Raw genomic sequence first — 22,935 nt, 5'->3', positions numbered from 1 at the left:
GAAGAAAGAGGCCAAATGGAGAAGCTGCTGGAGAATAAGACTAACCATGTAGAAAGAGTGGCCCCAGGTGATGGTCCATAACAAGGCTCCACACAGGTGGGTGAGATCATCTTGAATCCTCCTGCTCTACTGGGACAAAGAGATGAGAGAATGAGAGGAGAGAGCCCTATCCATCCCCGCCAGCACCTAACCAAGCCATCCCAGCTGCGACTACAGGCGTGAAGCAGAGATGAACTGTTCCATTGAAATCTGCCGGAATTCCTGACCCATTGAATCAAGATCAAATAATATAGCTGTCATTGTATGCTACAAATTTTAGGATAATTTGTTACACAGCAGTAGATAACTTGTATAGTCCCCTTTGTGTATCCTCATTCATGATGATATCTGTGTCCTGTTTTTTTTCTTTTTTTTTGCGGTACACGGGCCTCTCACTGCTGTAGCCTCTCCCGTTGCGGAGCACAGGCTCCGGACGCGCAGGCTCAGCGGCCATGGCTCACAGGCCCAGCCACTCTGCGGCATGTGGGATCTTCCCGGACCGGGGCATGAACCCGTGTCCCCTGCATCAGCAGGCGGACTCTCAACCACTGCGACACCAGGGAAGCGCATGTGTCTTGTTTTTTGAATTGGTCTTGCCAGAGTTTTATCTATTTTAATTTTTTCAAAGAATTAAGTTTTAACTTGGTTGATTTTCTTATTGTAACTTGCTATTTCACTGCTTTCTTTTCTTTCCTTTATTATTTGTTTCCTTCTATTTTTTTGACATTACTCTGTTGTTATTTTTCTAACTTCTTAAGAGGGACACATAACTTATTAATTTTGAGACTTGCTGCTTTTCTAACATAAGCATGTAAGGCTTGAAATTTCCCTTAAACATCTATTTTGCATTATCTCACAAATTTTGATTTGTATTCTTTTCATTGTCATTTAGTTTTAGGCATTTAAAATTTTCCATCATAAGTTCTTCTTCGGCCAAGGAATATTGAACTGGGATTTTTAATTTATTTTTTGTTCTCAATGACTAACTTTATTTTTTTAATTTTTTAATTTTTAAATTTAGATTTATTTATTTAGTTTTGGCTGCACTGGGTCTTCGTTGCTGCGCGCGGGCTTTCTCTAATTGCGGTGAGTGGGGGTTACTGTACCTTGTGGCGTGCAGGCGGTGGCTGCTCTTGTTGCAGCACGTGGGCTCTAGGGTGAGCAGGCTTCAGCAGTTGTGGCACGTGGGCTCTAGAGCGCAGTCTCAGTAGTTGGGGTGTGTGGGCTTAGTTGCTCTGTGGCATGTGGGATCTTCCCAGACCAGGGCTCGAACCTGTGTCCCCTGCATTGGCAGGCGGACTCTCAACCACTGAGCCACCAGGGAAGTCCCTCAATGACTAACTTTACTGTACATATATGCTTTGAAATTTGTTGAAGCGTTCTTCATGGCCTAATATATGATTATTTGTAACTGTTCCATGTATACTTGAGAAAAATATGTATTCTCTGATTGTTGGATGTTTATTTGGCTTAGTTGTTAATTGTTTTGTTGACATCTTCCATATGTCCTTGCTAAAATTTTGTCTGTTTGGCCTATCAGTAATGAGAGAGGTGTATTGAATTACTCACAATAATGGTGGATTTATCAATTTTTTTCTGTAACTCTATAAATATTTGTTTCATCTACTGTGAAGCTATTTTGTTAGATGCATACATGTCTCAGACTGCTCTAGCTTGGTGAATTGAATCTTTTGTCATTCCACCATGACCTTCTCCACCCCTAACAATGTACCAGCTTTCTTCTGGTTAGTTATTGCCTGACAGAGTATATACCATCCTTTTATTTTTCACTCTTTATATCCATGTGCTTTGGGCATATGTCTTTTTTTTTTTTTTTTTTTTTTTTTGCGGTACGCAGGCCTCTCACCGTTGTGGCCTCTCCCGTTGCGGAGCACAGGCTCCGGACGCACAGGCTCAGCGGCCATGGCTCATGGGCCCAGCCGCTCCGCGGCATGTGGGATCTTCCCAGACCGGGGCACGAACCCGTGTCCCCTGCATCGGCAGGCGGACTCTCAACCACTGCGCCACCAGGGAAGCCCTGAGCATATGTCTTTTAAACAGAATATATCTGGATTTCTAAAATCCCATCTATCTTCTGACTGGTGAGATTACTTCATTTATACTTACTATAATTATTGATATATTTGTAACTTTTTCTATCATCTTAATTTGTAATTTCAATTTATCTCACCTTTTTTATGTTTTCTACTTTAAAAAATGATATAGTAGACAAGAATTTTATGACATCTTCATATCCCTTGTTTTTCCTTCATTTCCACCTTCCATATCTTGTTATTATCTAGAGTGTTTCATTCTAGGTTAGTTTAAATATATGCTCTCCTTTTCCTTTGCTCATAGCAGTTTTTAAACAACAACAAATATTACAAAGGTATTTGCTCATCTTAAAATATCTGTTTGTCTCTCTGTACCTGCTGCTATATAGAAGCAGGTGCAGTTTGTCCCAAGAGAATAGCAGGGATGACACAAAAGCCAAACAATTTCTATCATATTTTATCCTCCTTTGCCTTATGCCCCATGCCAGATGCATTATCCCATAAACACCAGTTCAGAACAGCCATATTGCCCCAGAATTTTCTATTTCCTTGGTATTTAGGTGTTTACCAGGTAACCTGGATGTTTTTTGCTTTTTTTCTCTCTCTGTAGCTCCTCTGAGATTGATCTCTGGGGAAGGAGCTAGTAACTTTATTTTGTCAGCATCTTGTAGGAAACTGAACAGGAACTAATTATTTCATTTCATTTTCCTAACATTCCTAAGAGGTAGATAAGGAAATGGAGATTCAGAGAAGTGCAGAAAACTTGCCAATGTGAAGTGGCAATTTTAAATGCCATCCATTTGACCCCAAAGCCTATGCCCTTTTCCATTCTCAAATCAACATGTTAACAAGCTATGTTTCCAGCCAGGAAAATGAAAATACCTCAGTTTGAGTCCTGATTCTGCTACTTAGTTAGCTGTGGGATCTTGTACAAGTCACTGATCTTCAAAGTTCTTTCCATCATTAAAGCTGCTAATTCCTCAGTTATACTCTCTGCCTGTGTTTCAGTAATTCCTAATGAAGTTTTAATTCATTGCAGTATGGTTTCTGCCGCCATCCTTCAGCTGAAATAATTCTCACCAAAGCTGCCAGTCACACCCTTGCTGCTAAACGGATTGAACGTGCAATGCTGTGTCCTTCCATATGTTATGCTTTGCTTTATTATTTCTTATTATTTCTTTGTTATTTCTTAATTATTTCTTTAGTTTTAGTTAACTCAAAAAAATCATCTGAGGCTTTGCAGGGGCAACTTTTCCCACAAACAGCTAAACACGTGGGTTTTATTTACATTTGATGCTGGACAATATATTTAAAAAGTGAGAAAAGATTGAAGATACCACACACAAATTAATTCAAGATGGATCACAGACCTAAACATAAGAGCTAAAACTACCAAGTTTCTAGAAAAAAAAACATAGGAGAATAACGTTACGATCTTGTGGTAGGCAAATAGTTCTTAGAGAGGAAACAAAGCACAAAAGATAAAAGAAAAAAGTTTTAAATTAGACTTCATCAAACTTAAACCCTCTGCTCACCAGTGATGCTAAGAAAATGCAAAGGCAACCAACAGAGCCAGGTTTTCTACTGTTAGGGTGGGAGGTTACAGATAAGCAAAGGGAGGAGGCTAGAATGATCCATGTGGTAATGGATTAGAGTTGGAGACATCAGCATGAACTCATGATTAGCTTAATGTAGGTACAGATGTTTACATATAGAAATATTTATAGATCTGTATCTACATATGTTAGTCTAGTTTCTCACCCCATCAGCTGAGAAACTCCCTAGTTGCAAGGAGCACACCTGCTGTCCAGATCTTGGTTTCTAGTACCATTCTCCAATAAGAGGAACCAGTGCTCCTTAGAGAAATGGCTCATTCTAGTACTGAGGCAAGGAAAATATAAGATGAATCTGGAGCATATTTTAGAGCTAGAAAGTAAAGTAATACTAAAACAAATAAACAAAAAGAGACAAACAACAAACAAAACACCCACAACTATGGGGACATGTCCAAGTGATGGAGGAACAAATTGAAAGAGCTACCAATGGCTGAAATTAGAACAATGTGAGCAACAAAATAAAGTAGTATTAGCATATAACCCAAAATAGAAAATAAATATCCACAAGTTCTAATGTAAGTGATTGCATAAACAAATAATGGGGGAGAAGAGACAAATTTCCCATGCAGAATAATTACAAGTAGTTTTTATGTTCATATTTTGTGCTCAAGAAGATGGAGTATAAGTTCTCAGTCCTTAACTGTGTTCTGCCCATACTTCCTTCCTTCCAAAGAGTACAGTATGGAAAGGGGGAAAGAGAGTAATTTTACACTGGAGAAATCTGGCAAACACTCCCTCAGCCAAATAATCAAGGTTAACAATAACAGTAATAAATCATGTTGATAAGATATACTCTTGATGTGATATGAGAATGGCACTTCACCTCTATGGTGTTTCTCCCAAAAGCCCATAATCCCAGTCTAATTACAGGAAAACATCAGACAAATTCCTATTGAGGGGCATTCTACAAAATACCTGACTAGTACTCTGCAAAACTGTCAAGGTTACCAAAAATACGGAAAGGTCTAAGAAACTGTCATAGTCTAAGGAGCCTAAGGCAACATGATGACCAAATATAATGTGGTATCTTGGAACAGAAAAAGATCACTGGGTAAAAATTAAAGAAATCTAAATAAAGTATGGACTTTAGTTAATAATAATGTATCTGTATCAGTTCATTAATTGTAACAAATGTACCATACTAATGTAACGGGGGAAATGGACGTGGGGCATATTGGAACTCACTTTACTATCTTTGTGATTTTTCTGTTAATCTAAAGCTATTCTAAAATTAAAGGTTTATTATTTTAAAAAGTCAATGCACAGACTGGGAAAATATACTCAAAATACATATATCTGAAAAAGGACTTGTACCCAGAATAGATAGAACTGCTACAACTGAATACTAAAAAGACAACCAAATTTTAAAAGATAACCCTCAATTTTAAAAACATAGGCATGACTTCCCTGGTGGCTCAGTGGTTAAGAATCCACCTGCCAATGCAGGGGATACGGGTTTGATCCCTGGTCGGGGAAGATCCCACATGCCATGGAGCAACTAAGCCCATGTGCCACAGCGACTGAGCCTGCACTCTAGAGTCCGTGAGCCACAACTACTGAGGCTGCATGCCACAACTACTGAAGCCCGTGTGCCTAGAGCCCGTGTTCCGCAACAAGAGAAGCCACCACAATGAGAAGCCCGCACACCGCAACAAAGAGTAGCCCCCGCTCACCGCAACCAGAGAAAACCCGTGCACAGCAACGAAGACTCAAAGCAGTGAAAAATAAATAAGTAAATTTATTTTAAAAAATAGGCAAAAGACTTGAGCAGGAATTTCACAAAACAAGATATAAAAATAGTTAATAAGCACATGAAAAGATGCTCATCATCATTAGTCATTGGGGAACTATAAAATTAAAATGAGATACCATTTTACACCACTAGAGGGGTTAAAATTAAAAAGAACTCCAAACGTTGGCAAGCATGTGGAACAACAACATGAGCTCTTAAACATCACTAGTGAGAATGTAAAATAGTACAACCACTTTGGAAAACTGCTTGGCAATTTTTTATAAAATTAAGCATACCCAGAATGACCTAGAAATTCCACATCTATATTTCCCCAAGAGAAATAAAACATGCCCACAAACATGCTTGTACAAGAATGTTTATAGCAACTTTATTCATAGCCAAAAGATAGCCAAAGCAATCTTGAAAAAGAAGAACAAAGCTGGAGGTATCACACTTCCTAGCTTGAAACTATACTACAAAGATACAATAATCAAAATAGTATGGTACTGGCACAAAAAGAGACACATAGATCACTGGAACAGAATAGAGAGGTCAGAAATAAACCCATGCTTATATGGTCAATTCATCTATGAAAAAGGAGGCAAGAATGGGGAATGGGGAACAACAAAGGGGAAAAGATAGTCTCCTCAATAAATGGTGCTGGGAAAATTGGACAACTACATACAAAAGGATAAAATTGGGCCACTTTTTTACACCATATATAAAAATAAACTCAGAACAGATTAAAGACTTCAGTGTAAGACCTGAAACTACAAAACTCCTAGAAGAAAACATAGGCAGTATCCTCTTTGACATTGGTCTTAGCAATTATTTTTTGGATATGTCTCCTCAGGCAAGGGCAACAAAAGCAAACTAAAAAGTTTTTGCACAGTGAAGGAAACCACCAACAAAATGGAAAGGCAACCTATTGAATGGGAGAACATATTTGCAAAAGATATATCCAAAAAGCAGTTGATATCCAAATATATAAAGAACTCATACAACTCAATATCAAAAAGACAAACAATCCGATTAAAAAAGAGGACCTGAATAGACATTTTTCCAAAGAAGACATATAGATGGCCAATAGACACATGAAAATGTGCTCAGCCTCCCTTATCATCAGGGAAATATTGATACAAATCAAAACCACAATGAGCTACCTACCACCTCACACCTGTCAGAATGGCTATTATCAAAAAGACAAGAAACAACAAGTGTTGGCAAGGATGTAGAGAAAAGGGAACATTTTTGCACTGTTAGTGGAAATGTAAATTGGTGCAGGCACTATGGAAAACAGTATGGAGGTTCCGTAAAAAAATAAAAATGGGGCCTCCCTGGTGGCGCAGTGGTTGAGAGTCCGCCTGCCGATGCAGGGGATATGGGTTCGTGCCCCTGTCTGGGAGGATCCCATATGCCGCGGAGCGGCTGGGCCCGTGAGCCATGGCCGCTGAGCCTGTGCGTCCGGAGCCTGTGCTCCGCAACGGGAGAGGCCACAACAGTGAGAGGCCCGCGTACAGAAAAAAAAAAAAAAAAAAAAAAAAAAATGGAACTACCATATGATCCAGTGATTCTACTTCTGGGTATTTATCTATAGAAAATGAAAACATAATTCAAAAAATATATACCCCTGTGTTCATTGCAGCACGAGAAGCAACCTAAATGTCAATCAATGGATGAGTCGGTGGTATAATAAGATGTAGTATACACAGACACACACACACACACACACACACAGGAATGATACTCAACCATTAAAAAAGAATGAAATCTTGCCATTTGTGGCAACATAGATGGAACTGGAGGGTAATATGCTAAATGAAATAAGTCAAAGAGAGAAAAACAAATACCATATGATTTCATTTATATATAAAAACCAAAACAAACAAACAAACAAAACAAAACAGAAACAGACTCATAGATACAGAAAGCAAACTGTTCGTTGCCCAGGGAGGGAGTGTCAGGGAAAGGACCAAATAAGTGAAGGGGATTAAGAGGTAAAAATTTTCAGCTATAAAACAAATGTCACAGAATATGGTAAATAATATTATAACAACTTTGTATGGTGACTGATTGTAACTGGATTTATTGTGGTGATCATTTCATAATGTATAAAAATATTGAATCACTATGTTGTACACCTGAAACTAATACTGTATATTAATTAGAACTCAGTTAAAAAAAAAAAATTCCACACCTACATTTCCCCAAGAGAAGTAAAACATGACCACAAAAAGACTTGTACAAGAATGTTTATAGTAACTTTATTCATAATAGCTAAAAATTGGAACAATCCAATATCCATCAACAGGAGAATGGATAAGCAAATTATTCAATGGAATACTTTTCAGCAATAAAAACAACTGGCTGATTCTTGTAACAGTAGGGATGGATCTCGAAAACATTACACTGGGAGAAAGAAGGCAGACAAGAAAGAGTACCTACCACTCCTATTTTTAAGGTGATAGAAATCAGAAGAGTGATTGTCCAAGCTGTGGGAGATTTGGAAGGGGGCTTGAGAGAACCGGGTGATGGAAGTGCTCTATATCCTGATTGGGTGGTGGTTACACAGCTGTTTACATTTAGCAAAACTCATCAAATCATATACTAAAAAAACTATGCTTTTCACTGTATTTGATAATTTTACCTCTATTTAAAAAGAAAAAAAAAAGGACGAGAGAAAAAAAAAGACTGGTAACGCTGAGAGGTAACAGTAAAAGATGTAAGGAGAAATTTGATGTGGTGATAAGCCCTTTCTTTAAAACGTTAAGTGAAGAAAATATTCCAATAAGCTCTGCTGGATTTATGTAATTAAACAAGGACACTAAAAAGCCCTGCAGACTCTGAGTCCCCTCTCCTCCGTCCGAGTTCCTCTGTCTTTTCTCGGATACCCGCGAGGCCCCGGGAACTCCAGGGCGGTTTCTGGCGTATCCTCTGTCAACCGTCGGCAATTGTAGCTCCCCGCCAGCCCCAGCGTTCCTACCGCTCCGCCCCTCATCAATATCGCATCGCGGACCCGCCCATTGATTCAGCTCACAGCTACCCTTTGAACGGTCAGTTCACCTTTCAATCAATTCAAATATAGCAAGGAGCGAACCAATCGCAAGCCTCGTCGAAGGGAAGAGGCGCGTACTTTTACAGGAAGTGTTGCTTAAAATACCTCCAATCAGAAGTTCGGTGTGGGAAGTTTGAATTTTGCCGAGTCTTGTAGGCATTCCTTCTTCGGAGGCGGCGGTGGTCTTCCAAGCCCAGAGGGTTCCTTTACTTTTAGTTTGGTTGAGGTTTCACGCTAGAAGCTGCCTCAGGTAGGTGGATGTTGGGGAGCTGGGGGAGGGCGCTGGTCCGCTTCCTTCTAGAAGGTCTAGAAGGGTCGGAGGACCGGCGGCTGCGAGCTGGACGCCGCTCAGGGGAGGCTCCTCTTAGGACCGTGTTACCTGTCCTTCCCGAAGCTGATGACGCAGTCCTTCGGAAGAGTAAATATTTGTTGCCATGATCTGTGTAGCAGCATCAGTTCACCACCGGGGCGTTATTGGCTTTGGGCCCCAACATTATGCCAGTGCCTCTTTCCAGGTTCTATGACAACTAAAAACGCCTGGGTTGACAACCTTGGCAAGCAAAACTAAGGCATTCTAGACTTTCAAGCTGGAAGAAACTCCAGTCAGCCAAAGAAGAGAACTTAGATATGTGTGAAGAGCCAAGCTGCCTAGCTTGAGATTCCAGCTCCACTACCTTTTAGCTGTGCAAATGTGGGCAGTTAATTTACCTCATCTGTATAACGGCAGTTATACTAAATACCTTTTAGGGTTTAGGTGATAATTAAAAAGCCTTCGGTGTTAGTTCTCTCTCTCTCTCTCTCTCTCTTTGCCGTGTATAGTTCTATGCTGTATTTTTAAATACCTAATACGTAATTTTAATTTTTCTTTAATATTTGCGGGAAGTGGCAAATCAAACAGTAGAGGAGAGTTCTTGATTAAAAAAGCACAGTCCTTTGTCACTTCCCCTGGGCCCTTAAAGGAGAATGTTATTAGCATCCAGGTCAGATGAATTCTCGTTTTTATACTCTGTTGATTGCCTAAAATCATACAACATTTTAATTTGTTGCATTTCTTGTGCAGTTTTTTTTATTTGCATTTTTCTAGTGGACTCTTTTCTTGTTGTTGAAGGTATAGTGTGCTTATATATATATTTTTAAATAGACCTTTATTGGAGTATAATTGCTTCACAATACTGTGTTAGTTTCTGTTGCACAGCAAAGTGAATCAGTCATATGCATACATATATCCCCATATCCCCTCCCTCTTGAGCCTCCCTCCCACCCTCCCTATCCCACCCCTCTAGGTGGTCACAAAGCACCGAGCTGATCTCCCTGTGCTATGCTGCTGCTTCCCACTAGCTATCTATTTTACATTTGGTAGTGTATATATGTCCATGCTACTCTCACTTCGCCCCAGCTTCCCCCTCCCACCCCATGTCCTCAAGTCCATTCTCTATGTCTACCTCTTTATTCCTGCCCTAACTTTCTAATGGCAGACCTCCATCCTTTTTTCTCCCCCCTTCTCTTTTAAGCTGGCAAGACTTTTCCCTGGAGAATCAGTCCTCTTTCTCCAGTTTGGCTTGGTTGTTCTCCATACCAGCTGTGTAGGAGATGCCTTTAGACTTTCCACTTTCCTTTATTCTTTTCCTCAGTTGGATCCACGATTTCTTGGAACCCATGACATTGTCTTTCTTGTTCTCCCAAGGATCTTTCTAAGAAAAGAGCATATGCCAAGTAAACTGTATGATTTCTTACATGTCCGAAAAGAATTTTATTCTGCCCTCACCAGGGCAAACTGATATGATTATCCTTCTGCATCACCATGGTACTTCTGAAAACCCTTCTTTTTCTCAATCTCATATATCTAACTTCCTATTTATCATTCCTACCTACCTAATAAGCATCTTGTGTGTTTTGTTTGTTTTGTTTATTGGCTTGAGAAAAAAATGCCAGCCTGCCTGCATTCACCAGGGGAAAGTTAAGGAAACTATTCTGTATACTATATCCCTATTTTCACCTTTACTTCCTACTCTGTTTTGCAGTGCTCTCTATGGTAAGCCTAGACCCTCTTATTTATATTCTGGACTTTAGCTTCCTGGGCTTCACTTCATCTGTCAAGCAAGTTCCTGTTCAGAACCCCAAAATAGGTTGTAGTGTTTTATCTTTTGATAACCTCCTTCCCACTCTTCAGTCACATATTTATTCCATTTTGTATTTTTTTATTATGTAAATTAACCCATTTATTATAGGCTAGCAATGTTTCAAATGGTGGCCTTATACTGGTCCTTCAGTTCCTTCAGTCTTCTGGTGACTTTACTGTGACGGCAGAAGTGGTGTTGTAGGTCCAGGCACTATCAGCCACCGTTTTCATGCAGGAAATGCCAAATGCCCACAGCTTGTCTCTTCATCTTGGTTTTGCTAGGCGTGCTGACTGATTTCAATTTTCTTCACCATTTTCCTGAGGGAGGCACCATAATGGGTCCCGTATTTACCCACGATTCTGACCTTCTTGGTGCATTTAGCCATGTTGCCACAACCTAGGTCTGAGCCCAGAGAGCTGTATTTTAATATTTTTATTTCAGAAGACTCTGGGGTAGGAGGTGAACTGGAATCCTAACTTTTTAAATAATCAAATGAAATTTCATGTAAGTTGGTCTTTCTCTCTTTTTCCTGATAGGATGGCTTCATCACATTTTGCCAGTCGACACAGAAAGGAATTAAGTACCGACATGATTAGAACTAAAATTGCTCATAGGAAATCACTGTCTCAGAAAGAAAACAGACATAAGGAATATGAACGAAATAGACACTTTGGTTTGAAAGATGTCAACGTTCCAACCTTGGAAGGTAGAGTTCTTCTTGAATTAGATGAGATATCTCATGAGCTTGTTCCAGAAAAGGCCGATGTCAAGCCAAGTAAGTAAAAGTCTATTGTAATTTCAAGTGTTTGAAGAGTGAATAAAAGTTGCTTTAATACCTGAGGTTAAAAACAACCCTGACGAGAAGAATGGAGTTTTGAAATGCCATTCTAAATAACTTGGTGTTTTCTACAACTAAATACTGTCTATTTCAAGTAAAGGCTGTGTTGGGAATTCCCAGATGGTCCAGTAGTTAGGACTCCACACTTCCACTGCCAGGGGCCCGAGTTTGATCCCTGGTCGGGGAACTAAGATCCTGCAGGCTGCCTGGCGTGCCCCCCTCCCCCCACAAAAAAAGCACTCAAGTAAAGGCTGTGGACGTCCTAGCTAGGCTAAAACCATTCGCCTGTGGAGTATTATAACACTTTTTACCTATATGGCCTTACAGGAATCCTAAAGTTCTTATTTCTGGAGCTTGGATAAGATAAATATTGACAAGATAAATTGATAAGGGACATAAAAATAGAACTGATTGAAGTATCCATGAAGTAAGGGTACTTTGCCAATGGGGACACTTCTTAGAGGGAAGAGCAAAGGATTCATCCCTGTAGTTTGCCCAAAAGGATTTGGGGTAATTAGTAGGGAAAGAACCAACCAGAAAAGAGAATGATCTCAGCAAGAGATAAAAATAATAAAAATGAATGTCTTAGAAGGCAAGGGATGCTATAGAAAAGAAGGAAGAGAACTGGGAAATGACATGCATTTAATCGGAAGGACTTATTGGACTCCTATTTGTGTTTATGTAGCAGGCACTAGGATCTAGATTGCAGTGAAATAAAGCAAGGATAAATTGTGAAGAAATAGCAGAAAGCTGAAGTCTTAGAAGTTTTATAGAGAAAGAAATGAGATGTCAAGTTGTTTTACGTGTTCACTACTTCAGTTTTATCATTTTTCCAGAACCAGTGTAATGTGTGACACGTACAAGACACTCAACATATTCAGCTTAATTGCTTCTGTAAAAGGGGAGGTTGGGCTAAACTATTTCTTCCAGACTTGTCATTTTTGTGATTCTAAAGGAAAGTGAGAGAAAGGAATTGGATTAAAGTGTAGTAGGGTACTTTTTTATTTTTGAGATGAAGTGATCAGTTTGTTTGAAGGTCAAAGGAAGTGGGTTTGGTGGTTGAGGGGGATAGAGTAAAGAATAACATCTCTTAGGAGTTCAGAGGAAATGAACACTGGGTCGTAGGATTATATAGGATGGCCTTTGAAGGAAGAACTAGACATTTTCTGTCTGAGAAGAGGTAACATTACCTTCTGAGTTGTCTCCTTGCCTCTACTCGTAACCTCTCAAAAGCTTCTTTCCTCGATCAAAATCTTTCAAACAAAATTTAACCTTGTCAGTATGCTATTAGCATATCTTTTATTCCTCATTTGCGAAGGCCTGGAGGTGGGAGTGGGTGTGGTATGTTCCAGAGAAAGCAAGTAGGTAAGCATGGCTAGAGAAGGCAAACAGGTTAGCTCCCATAGAGCCCTGAGGGCCATCATTATAAGGACGTTGGCTTTTTTTTTTTTTTTGGCTGTGCTGGGTCTTAGTTGCAGTATGCGGGCTTCTTAGTTGTGGCACATGGGCTTCTCTCGTTGCGGTGCCTGGGCTCAGTAGTTTCAGAGCACAGGCTTACTTGCGGTATGTGGGATCTTAGTTCCCCGACCAGGGATTGAACCCGGGCCCCCTGCATTGGGAGTCTTAACCACTGGACCACCAGAGAAGTCCCTGTTTTGATTATTGTAAAGGATCTGCTTCTAAGGTGACTCATTCACATTACCAGCAAGATGATGCTGGCTTTTGGCAGGAGGCCTTAGTTCTTTGTCATGTGGACATCTCCATGGGGCTGCTTGAGTCTCCTTAAGGTTCCACGTGGCCACTGGCTTCCCCCCAGAGCAAGTGATCCAAGAGAGAGCAGGACAAAAGCTGCGATGTCTTTAATGACCTAGTTGTGGGAGTCATTCTCTATCATTTCCACAGTACTTTCTTGGTTACACAGGTCAGCCCTATTCAGTATGGGAGGGGATGACACAAGGCATGTCTACCAGGAGGTGAGAATCACTGGAGGTCAGCTTGGAGGCTGACTATCATAGAAGCTAATTAATTTAAAAGTGAAGTAATACATGCCTAGAACATAGTAAACAGTTATATATTTGAACAAATGAAGGTGAAAGAAATAAGAATTTTAAAATAGGGGTGGAAATAACTTGAAGTGCTAAGGAATTAACAAGAAGTTACTAAAAGCATTTCTTAGCAACAGTTGAAGTTAGAAGTTAAGATGTTTGCCTAACTTTTTATCTGAAATGTTTTATATATTGTTTTTTTCTTTTTTTCTTTTTCCTACTTAGAGTCAGTGAAAACTATTCTAGGTGATCAACGAAAACAAATGCTCCAAAAATACAAAGAAGAAAAGCAGCTTCAAAAATTGAAAGAGCAGAGAGAGAAAGCTAAACGAGGAGTATTTAAAGTGGGTCTTTATAGACCTGATATTCCTTGTTTTCTTTTCTCAAACCAGAGTACTATGAAAGCTGAGCCAAAAAAGGTAAGTTTAGTATCCTAACTTGATATAGAGGAATAGTTCCTTTTAACTGGAATTTTCTTTAGGAGATTAGATGACTAAAATAACCATTTCCCGAGTCCCTTTATTCATTTAATTAGTTGGTAGGAGGTGGGAATGACATAATAGTAACTCAGAAGATGAAAACAGGGTCTCTTGATGTAGCTATATTTAGGTTGAGATTGGATAAAACTAGGAAAGCTGGTAGAGCCAGGCTGAACAGTGAATGCTATACCAAAGTATTTGGCATTTATCCTCTAGATATGGAGAGTCAAGGGAGGTTTATAAACGAGGTTGTACCATTATCAAAGTAATACTCAGGGAAGATTAGCCTGGACTTGAGGATTATAGTCTAGAAAGGGAAGCATTTACAGATAGGAAGACCAGTTGTGAGTCTATATTGTGAATATTCTCTATAGAATAGGTGAGATGAGATAAGTGGACTGAGCCATTGGTTTAAAAGAAGAAATAGGTGGCTTCCCTGGTGGCGCAGTGGTTGAGAGTCCGCCTGCCAATGCAGGGGACACGGGTTCGTGCCCCGGTCCAGGAAGATCCCACATGCCGTGGAGCGGCTAGGCCCGTGAGCCATGGCCGCTGAGCCTGTGCATCCAGAGCCTGTGCTCCACAGCGGGAGAGGCCACAACAGTGAGAGGCCCGCGTACCGCAAAAAAAAAAAAAAGAGGTTTAAGACATCATTTTTCTGGAGATATAATTGACATATTTGTTTCAGGTGTACAACATAATGATTCATTATTTGTATACATTACAAGATGATCACCACACTTAGTCTAGTTACCATCCATCACCACACATAGTTACAAAACTTTTTTTCTTGTGATGAGAACATTTCAGATATACTCTCTTAGCAACTTTCAAATATGCAATACAGTATTATTAACTGTAGTCACCATACTGTGTATTACATTCCCAGGACTTATTTATTTTAAACCTGGAAGTTTGTACTTTTTGACCACCTTCACCCATTTCACCTACCCTGCACCTCACTCAAGCGATGGACACTTGAGTTGTTTACAAGTCTTGGCTATTGTAAATAATGCTGCAATGTACATGGGGATACATATACCTTTTTGAGTTAGTGTTTTCATTTCCTTTGGATAAATACTCAGAATTGGAAATGCTGGATTGTATGGTAGTTCTAATTTTAATTTTTTGAGGATCCTCCATACTGTTTTCCATAGTGGCTGCACCAATTTACATTCCTACCAACAGTGCTCAGGGGTTCCCATTTCTCCATATCCTCACCAACACTTATTATTTCTTGTCTTTTTGATAATAGCCATTCTAACAGGTGTCATGTAAGACATTTTAAGAGATAAATTTGATAGGACTGGTGACCAAGTAGATGGTGAGGGGTGGAGGAAGTTGAAGAGTTAGAGATAAGATGATGATTCTGAAGATAATAGTTTGATCAATAATACAAATTTTGCTGCTGCTAAAAGAGATGAGGAAGGCAAGAAAAGCTTAAGTGGGTGAATATTAATACCCTTTTTAAAAAAAATCCTATTTGGGCCATCTAGACATCAGGCGGTTGGGAATAAAAATTTGGAAATCAGGATGAGGATCCATGCTAAGATGTGGATTTTGGATATGATATTGGGAGTATGAATGGACACTTAAGCTGTAGGACTAAATGAGACCATTCCAATTAGGATATATAAAATTATGAAAGAGTGAGGTCTAGAGAACGCCTTTAGGTGGGCAGTGATAGGCTGAAAAGGACTGGGCAGAGTGGCAGCGAGCTAAAATGGAGGATAGAAGCTACAGGAGGGGTGATCTAAAGAGAATGGTTAGTGAATCAGGAAGGATGAAGTTTGAACAGGTCAGTTGGATTTGTAAACTTGCTAGTCACTGGTGATTTGCTATTTATTTATTTTTTTTATTATTATTTATTTATTTATTTTTGGCTGCATTGGTTCTTCGTTGCTGTGTGCGGGCTCTCTACTTGCGGTGAGCAGGGGCTACTCTTCGTTGTGCGCAGCCTTCTCACTGAGGTGGCTTCTCGTTGCGGAGCATGGGCTCTAGGCGCGCGGGCTTCAGTAGTTGTGGCACGCAGGCTCCGTTGTTGTGGCTCGCGGGCCCTAGAGCGCAGGCTCAGTATTTGTGTCGCACAGGTTTCGTTGCTCCGCGGCATGTGGGATCTTCCCAGACCAGGGCTTGAACCCGTGTCCCCTGCATTGGCAGGCGGAGTCTTAACCACTGCGCCACCAGGGAAGTCTCTGATTTGCTATTTAAAGATGTGTATAAAAGATCTAATTGACTGTATACTCATTCCTGATTTAAATAAGAACTGAATAATATAAAGGCCGAAGATATTGCTTGTTTTTCTAGGCTTCATGAATCTCAATGATTCATTTGACAGATCTTTGATTTATTTACTCTGTATGATCTTAGGACACTGTAGAAGAGACCAAAATTAATAAACTGTAGTTCATGGTGGAAGGATACAGATAAATATGCTCTTTATATTAGAGGAGGGATAGATTGTTTATATTTGGAGGAACATCAAAGAAGACCTCTTGGAAGGGATTAGATTTAAGCTGTCTTTTTAGGAATATGTAGATACCAATCATTGGTCTACACTGTAAGCAACTATTTTAAAATATCTTAAAAATATATGTAGGAGGAACAAGAGACACATCGTTGTGGGTTTTTTTTTTTTTTTTTTTAATTTTGGCTGCGTTGGGTTTTCGTTGCTGCATGTGGGCTTCTCTAGTTGTGGCGCACGGGCGTAGTTGCGCCATGGCATGTGGGATCTTAGTTCCCCAACCACGGATCAAACCCATGTCCCCTGCATTGGAAGGTGGATTCTTAACCACTGGACCACTGGAGAAGTCCCTGATTATGTTTCTTAAGAAATTTTACAGAGTTGATAAATAACCTTATAATTTTTTAATTGGTCTTTCTCATGCTAAATTTTTTTCACATTTTGTGATTAGGTCTCCATTTTCTTACTGACAATGGACAGGTGTATAATCATGAGATTTGAAGGCATATTGTCAAAGCTAGGGATGTAAGCTGTACAGTATCTTTTCATAAACAGAAAACAAAAGATCCTAATACTCTAGTTTGTTCATCTACCCCCTTTCAAATATGTCTAGCTAATCATATTAATGAGGATCCTAATACTTGGAAAATATGCTTTGAAATTTCTTCTCTTTCCTCATTGAGAAATATGGGTAAGTTTTGAAGTTATTAACTTAAACATAATTTAAATTAAGCCAGAACCAGAAAAAATAATAACTTAGGGAATTCCCTGGCAGTCCAGGGGTTAGGACTCAGTGCTTTCACTGCCAGAGGCCCGGGTTCAATCCCTGGTTGGGGAACTAAGACACGCAAGCTGCACGGCACGGCCAAAAAAATTAAAACTTAAATTAAAAAAAAAATTAATTTAAGTTAGCAAGTATCTTTTTGCCATAAATGATTAAGGATAAAATTTAACTTTAAAATGGAAACTTTATTTCATAATGAAACATGGAAGTAAATTTTGCCAGTTTATTTATTTATTTTTTTAACTTTATCTTCTTTTGACTGTTTTAAGGCTGTTCCATCTTCTGTACGGATTACAAGGTCAAAGGCCAAAGACCAAGTGGAGCTGACAAAGGTATAGTTGATAGTTAGTAGGTCATTGTTACTAAAATGACAAATTGTACTTTTTTCCCTCAGAGTAAGTAAATTTATTTTTAATCTAATACCGTCTTCAAGCATAGTGATTATTTTTCTGAAGCCAATAGTACTACCAAAATCACTGTTTTGGTTTGGTGGCAGAGCAGATTTGGCCAGATGCTAAGGAAATAGTCACTTAAAGTATTCTTTGCCCAGACATCCCTTATGAGATCTATACTAAACTCTGTGCCACACTCTTTTTTTGTTTGTTTGTTTACCGGGCTTCTATTATGCATCCCATGTCACCATGAAGTGCAGATAGGAATATAAAGCATACAGGGTGAGTGTTATAAACTTATGGGTCTTCAAAACACGGTTATGGATAAACTTATTAGGAGGATTACTAAAATAAAGTCAAGTGGGCAAAGAGGGAAATAGTATGCCTCTTTGTCAGGTGAGGAAGCTAAGTTTCATGTATTCAATGAATCTGAGTCACTACCATGTTCCTCTAGGCTCTAGAATATAACTGAGCAAAACAAACAAAATTCCCTGTTTTCAAGGAGCTTACATGAGAGATAGCACTAAAAAAAGAACTATATAGTGTGTCAGATGGTCAAAAGTATTAAGTATTATGGAGGAGATTAAAAAGAAGAAGAAGGGAGGTGGGGAGTTTTGAAGTAGGTGTAGGGTGGAATTTTGATCAGGCCTCACTGAGATGGTGGCATTTTATTTTATTTTATTTTTAATAAATTTATTTATTTATTTTTGACTGCATTGGGTCTTCATTGCTGTGCGCGGGCTTTTCTCTAGTTGCAGCGAGCAGGGGCTACTCTTTGTTGTGGTGCGCAGGCTTCTTATTGTGGTGGCTTCTCGTTGCAGAGCACGGGCTCTAGGCATGTGGGCTTCAGTAGTTGCAGTGCGTGGGCTCAGTAGTTGTGGTTCACGGGCTTAGTTGCTCCGTGGCATGTGGAATTTTCCCAGTCCAAGGCTCAAACCTGTGTCCCCTGCATTGGCAGGGAGATTCTTAACAACTGCGCCACCAGGGAAGTCCCCAGATGGTGGCATTTTAAATGAAGTCTTTAAGGAAGTAGAAGAGTGAACTGTGGGAAAGAGCTTTCTTCCAGGAGAAGAATTTTCTAGTCAAAATTCAAAGGTCTTGAATTGAAAACATGTCTGGTATGTTTAAGGAGTCTCAGAAGATTATAGTCAGTTATTTTTTAATAGCTTAGGTTATTAGCATTTTCTAAATTCTAGGATTCTGAAAAAGCTTATAAGGAAATGTATATAATGGAAAACTTGTTTCTTCATCTCATTTTATTTGGGGTAGTGGGTTTTTTGCTGAGTCATTTACAATATCAGGTTTCAGATGAGGGGTCAATTTACACATTAAAAATGTGGTGGTTTGGTTCATTATGCAATTAAATCACATAGTACCTAATCTTTTGAATAGATTGATAATGGGAGTGATGTTAGAGCAATCCGACCTGCTCAAAGACAAGCTTCTGAAAAGAAAGTGTTGGACAAAGAGAAAAAAGGTAAGTTCTGATGTTGCCACAACAATAATTAAAAATTACCACAAACATTTGATTTTATTATTTGTTGCCACAGCTATACAACCTGTAATGCCACCAGTGAGAATGACTCGATCGGCTACTCAAGCAGCAAAGCAGATTGCCAGAACAGTGCCTCCTACTATAGCAAGAAAGCCAGTGACAAGGGCTACTAATGGTAAGAACATTTCTTGATCAGTGGCTGAGCTAGGATGTTTTGGTACTTGAGGTTCTTTGTGTTCAATTTTTAAAAATTAATTAATTTTGGGCTGCATTGGGTCTTCGTTGCTACGCGCGGGCTTTCTCTAGTTGCAGCCAGCAGGGGCTACTCTTCATTGCGGTGCACGGGCTTCTCATTGCATTGGCTTCTCTTGTTGTGGAGCATGGGCTCTAGGCGCACGGGTTCAGTAGTTGTGACACGTGGGCTCAGTAGTTGTGGTGCACGGGCTTAGTTGCTCCGTGGCATGTGGGATCTTCCCGGGCCAGGGGTCGAACCCGTGTCCCCTGCATTGGCAGGTGGATTCTTAACTATTGCAGCACCAGGCAAGTCCCTGTGTTCAATTTTTTAAATCATCATGTACTTCTTTGAGTAGGAGAGGAGGAAATGGAGATTCTAATTCCCGAAGATAGGTTTTGTGCCCTGATATTCCGTTAGCACACAGTGGGTGCTCAAATGTTGAAGTACTGAATCGGTGTAAGCAGTGCTTCAAAGTGAAAAATTAATGGTCCCAATAAGTTACAGTCCATCCATTTGGTGGAATACAATGTAACCATGTAAGAACAATGTATGAAAGAACACTTAATGACATGGTTAATCATATTAAGTGGGCAAAGAAAATCAGCTCAAACTCTGAACAGTATGATTGAAATTCTAAAATATGTATGTGAATGTGAACATAGGAAAAAACTGGGAAAACGTACTCTGAAGTGTCAATAGTGATTACCACTGAGTAGTGTAAGCTTGGGTAAAATTTTTGATTGTTGTTGTTTTTGTGCTCTTTAAAATTTTTTCTAATTTTCTATAATAAATACGTATTTGATATTCAGAGGCAAAAGGTAAAATACCTTAAAACTTTTGTTTTGTTTTGTAAATAGATGGCCTAAACTTGGCAGGAAATTTCATCTATTTTTTTCCTATTTTATAACGTGACTTTTAATCATAAAATTCTTTAAGACATACATTCCTATTGCCTTTTTTCCTTTCCCAAATTACCTAGTACTTTTTTTCTTTTTTTTCGGTACATGGGCCTCTCACAGCTTCGGCCTCTCCTGTTGCGGATCACAGGCTCCAGATGCGCAGGCCCAGCGGCCATGGCTCATGGGCCCAGCCGCTCCGCGGCACGTGGGATCCTCCCGGACCGGGGCACAAACCCGCGTCCCCTGCATCGGCAGGCGGACTCTCAACCACTGCGCCACCAGGGAAGCCCCCTAGTACTTTCAATGCAGCATTTTTTTATCTAGTCTAAATGGATGGCTTATTTCACTTTTATTTTAGATAATGAAGCAGAAACAGCGACACCAAATCAAGGAAGACCTGCCAAAAAGATAGAAACAAAACCTGACAAGGTAGAGTATAAACATCTGTTTATTTCTAGGTACTTTGAAAATCTCACTGCTACTTTCATAACATTGAAATTAAGCATATAGAAGTGCTTCAAGAAGTTAACTTACATGTGTATTAAAATCTCTTGAACCATAAAGAAGCATCAGGAGGATTTACTGTTGTTTTTCAGGTGTCTTATCCTCAGAGTTTTATAGGTAGAGAAAGCATAATTTGATTAACAGGGAATAGAGAAAAGTGATAAAAACACAGCTGACAGAAACCTTCATGTGGGAACTAGCTAAGAGATAGGATGGAGTAGGGTGAAATGCATTGACTCTGGATTCAGTTAGGCCTGAGTTTGAGTATTGTCTCTGCTTCCAGTTAGCTATATAACCTTGGACAACTTAGGAATTTGTTTTCCCATCTCCAGCCCGTAATGCCTACATAGAGTAGTTTTAAGAATTAAATAACCTAACATTTCTGATAGCGTCTACCATAGTACATGGTAGAGTCTTCAAAAAAGAGACACAATTTTGAGGCCCCAATGCCTTGTTTTATAATCCATGCTACACAGTTCCTTAACCTTAAGAAAAGTTAGGGACTTCCCTGGTGGCGCAGTGGTTAAGAATCCGCCTGCCACTGCAGGGGACACGGGTTCGAGCCCTGGTCCGGGAAGATCCCACATGCTGTGGAGCAACTAAGCCCGTGCACCACAACTACTGAGCCTGCGCTCTAGAGCCCACGAGCCACAACTACTGAGCCTGCATGCCACAACTACTGAAGCCCATGTGCCTAGAGCCCATGCTTCTCAACAAGAGAAGCCAGTGCAATGAGAAGCCCACGCACTGCAATGAAGAGTAGCCCCCACTCGCTGCAACTAGAGAAAGACTGTGTGCAGCAACGAACACCCAACGCAGCCAAACATAAATAAATAAATAAATTTATTTTAAAAGAAAAAAAAGACTCATGCCAAAGTATAAGAAATGTGGCTAGATTCTTAACTAAAAATTAAAAATCAGAAATGTAAAAACCTCTAAAAATTATGTTTATATGGGTGGGTGAAATCGGTGAAGGTGGTCAAAAGTTACAAACTTCCAGTTACAAAGTGAGTCCCAGGGATTCACTATAAAATATAGTGACTATGGTTAATAATACTGTGTTGTATATTTGAAAGTTGCTAAGAGGGTAGGTCATTAAAGTTCTCATCACAAGAAAAAAAAATTGTAACTTTGTGTAGTGACAGATGTTCATTAGACTCATCGTATAGATCATTTTGCAATATATACAAATATCAAATCATTATGTTGCACACCTGAAACTAATATAATGTTATATGTCAGTTATATCTCAGTTTTTAAAAAAAACCAAAAAAATTAAATTGACAGAAAATAAGCTTCACATTTTATATGGTTAATCTCACTGTGTCACACTGAAAAATATTTTTCTCATATGATAAATTTATTTATAATCAAGGTTATTTTAAAAGAGGATTTGGTCCTTGACAATAGTAGTCATCCAATAAACATTGGATTTCTGATTCTCAACCATTGTAATTATCAACATAATTTAAATAAAAAGGTAAGTATTTGTTAGGTGGGTAATTTTTCCACCTTAGTTTTCATATATTTAATTTTAATACTTAAAACCTATTATTTAGTCCTTTTAATGAGGATTGATTCTGTCTCTCTCTGGATCATGACAGTGGTTTAGTTAGCTGGCTACTGATTCCATATTTACATTTAATTGTATTTATTTTTTTCTCTTAAATTATGCACAAGGGACACATATCTCAACTTTCATATTTTCAGGCCTGTAAAAATTGGTTTGAATATATCCCCAGAAGAGAAATTCTTACTCCATTCTGTTTCCTCCCATCTAGGCCATTTCTTTTAAAGTTGACAGTGAAGAAAGTACTTTGGATTCACAAACCAGTACAACAATTGGAATGGGTCCAGATGGAGTCTTATCAAAAATGGAAAATTTATCTAAGACAAATAGTGCAAAAATGAAGGGGAAGAATTCCTTTGCACCTAAAGATTTTATGTTTCAGCCACTAGATGGTCTGAAGACCTATCAAGTAACACCTATGACTCCCAGAAGTGCCAGTGCTTTCTTGACACCCAGTTATACCTGGACCCCTTTAAACACAGAAGTGTAAGAATTTAATGTTAATAATGAATTCCTTGCTAAGATGGTTAACAAATGCCTTTCTTAGATTTGTCCTGTGCTTTTTAAAAGTTAATATTTAGTTAGTAAATTATATTAATTATAAATCATGAAAATTT

The 22,935-nt window shown here is 39.2% G+C and overlaps 1 protein-coding gene and 1 pseudogene across 2 annotated transcripts in view; one reads left to right on the top strand and one right to left on the bottom strand.

Annotated features, from left to right (window-relative positions):
- Window positions 1-8,601: 8,601 nt before the first annotated feature.
- Window positions 8,602-22,935, top strand: part of DLGAP5 (DLG associated protein 5) — a 42,511-nt gene continuing 28,177 nt past the window's right edge. Inside the window, exons 1-8 of the mRNA XM_082619235.1 lie at window positions 8,602-8,746; window positions 11,153-11,391; window positions 13,725-13,918; window positions 17,493-17,555; window positions 19,008-19,092; window positions 19,166-19,285; window positions 20,603-20,673; window positions 22,530-22,804. Coding sequence (XP_082475361.1) covers window positions 11,154-11,391; window positions 13,725-13,918; window positions 17,493-17,555; window positions 19,008-19,092; window positions 19,166-19,285; window positions 20,603-20,673; window positions 22,530-22,804 — 1,046 coding nt within the window. The 5' untranslated portion in view covers window positions 8,602-8,746; window position 11,153. The remainder of the gene's footprint in view (window positions 8,747-11,152; window positions 11,392-13,724; window positions 13,919-17,492; window positions 17,556-19,007; window positions 19,093-19,165; window positions 19,286-20,602; window positions 20,674-22,529; window positions 22,805-22,935) is intronic.
- Window positions 10,737-11,001, bottom strand: LOC309802923 (large ribosomal subunit protein eL43-like; annotated as a pseudogene). The gene has a single exon. The product of its transcript is annotated as a large ribosomal subunit protein eL43-like (transcript).

This window comes from Mesoplodon mirus, assembly GCF_964341445.2.
Source record: "Mesoplodon mirus genome assembly, chromosome: 4".
NCBI classification, from domain to species: Eukaryota; Metazoa; Chordata; class Mammalia; order Artiodactyla; family Ziphiidae; genus Mesoplodon; species Mesoplodon mirus.
This window is presented reverse-complemented; position numbering and strand designations above follow the sequence as displayed.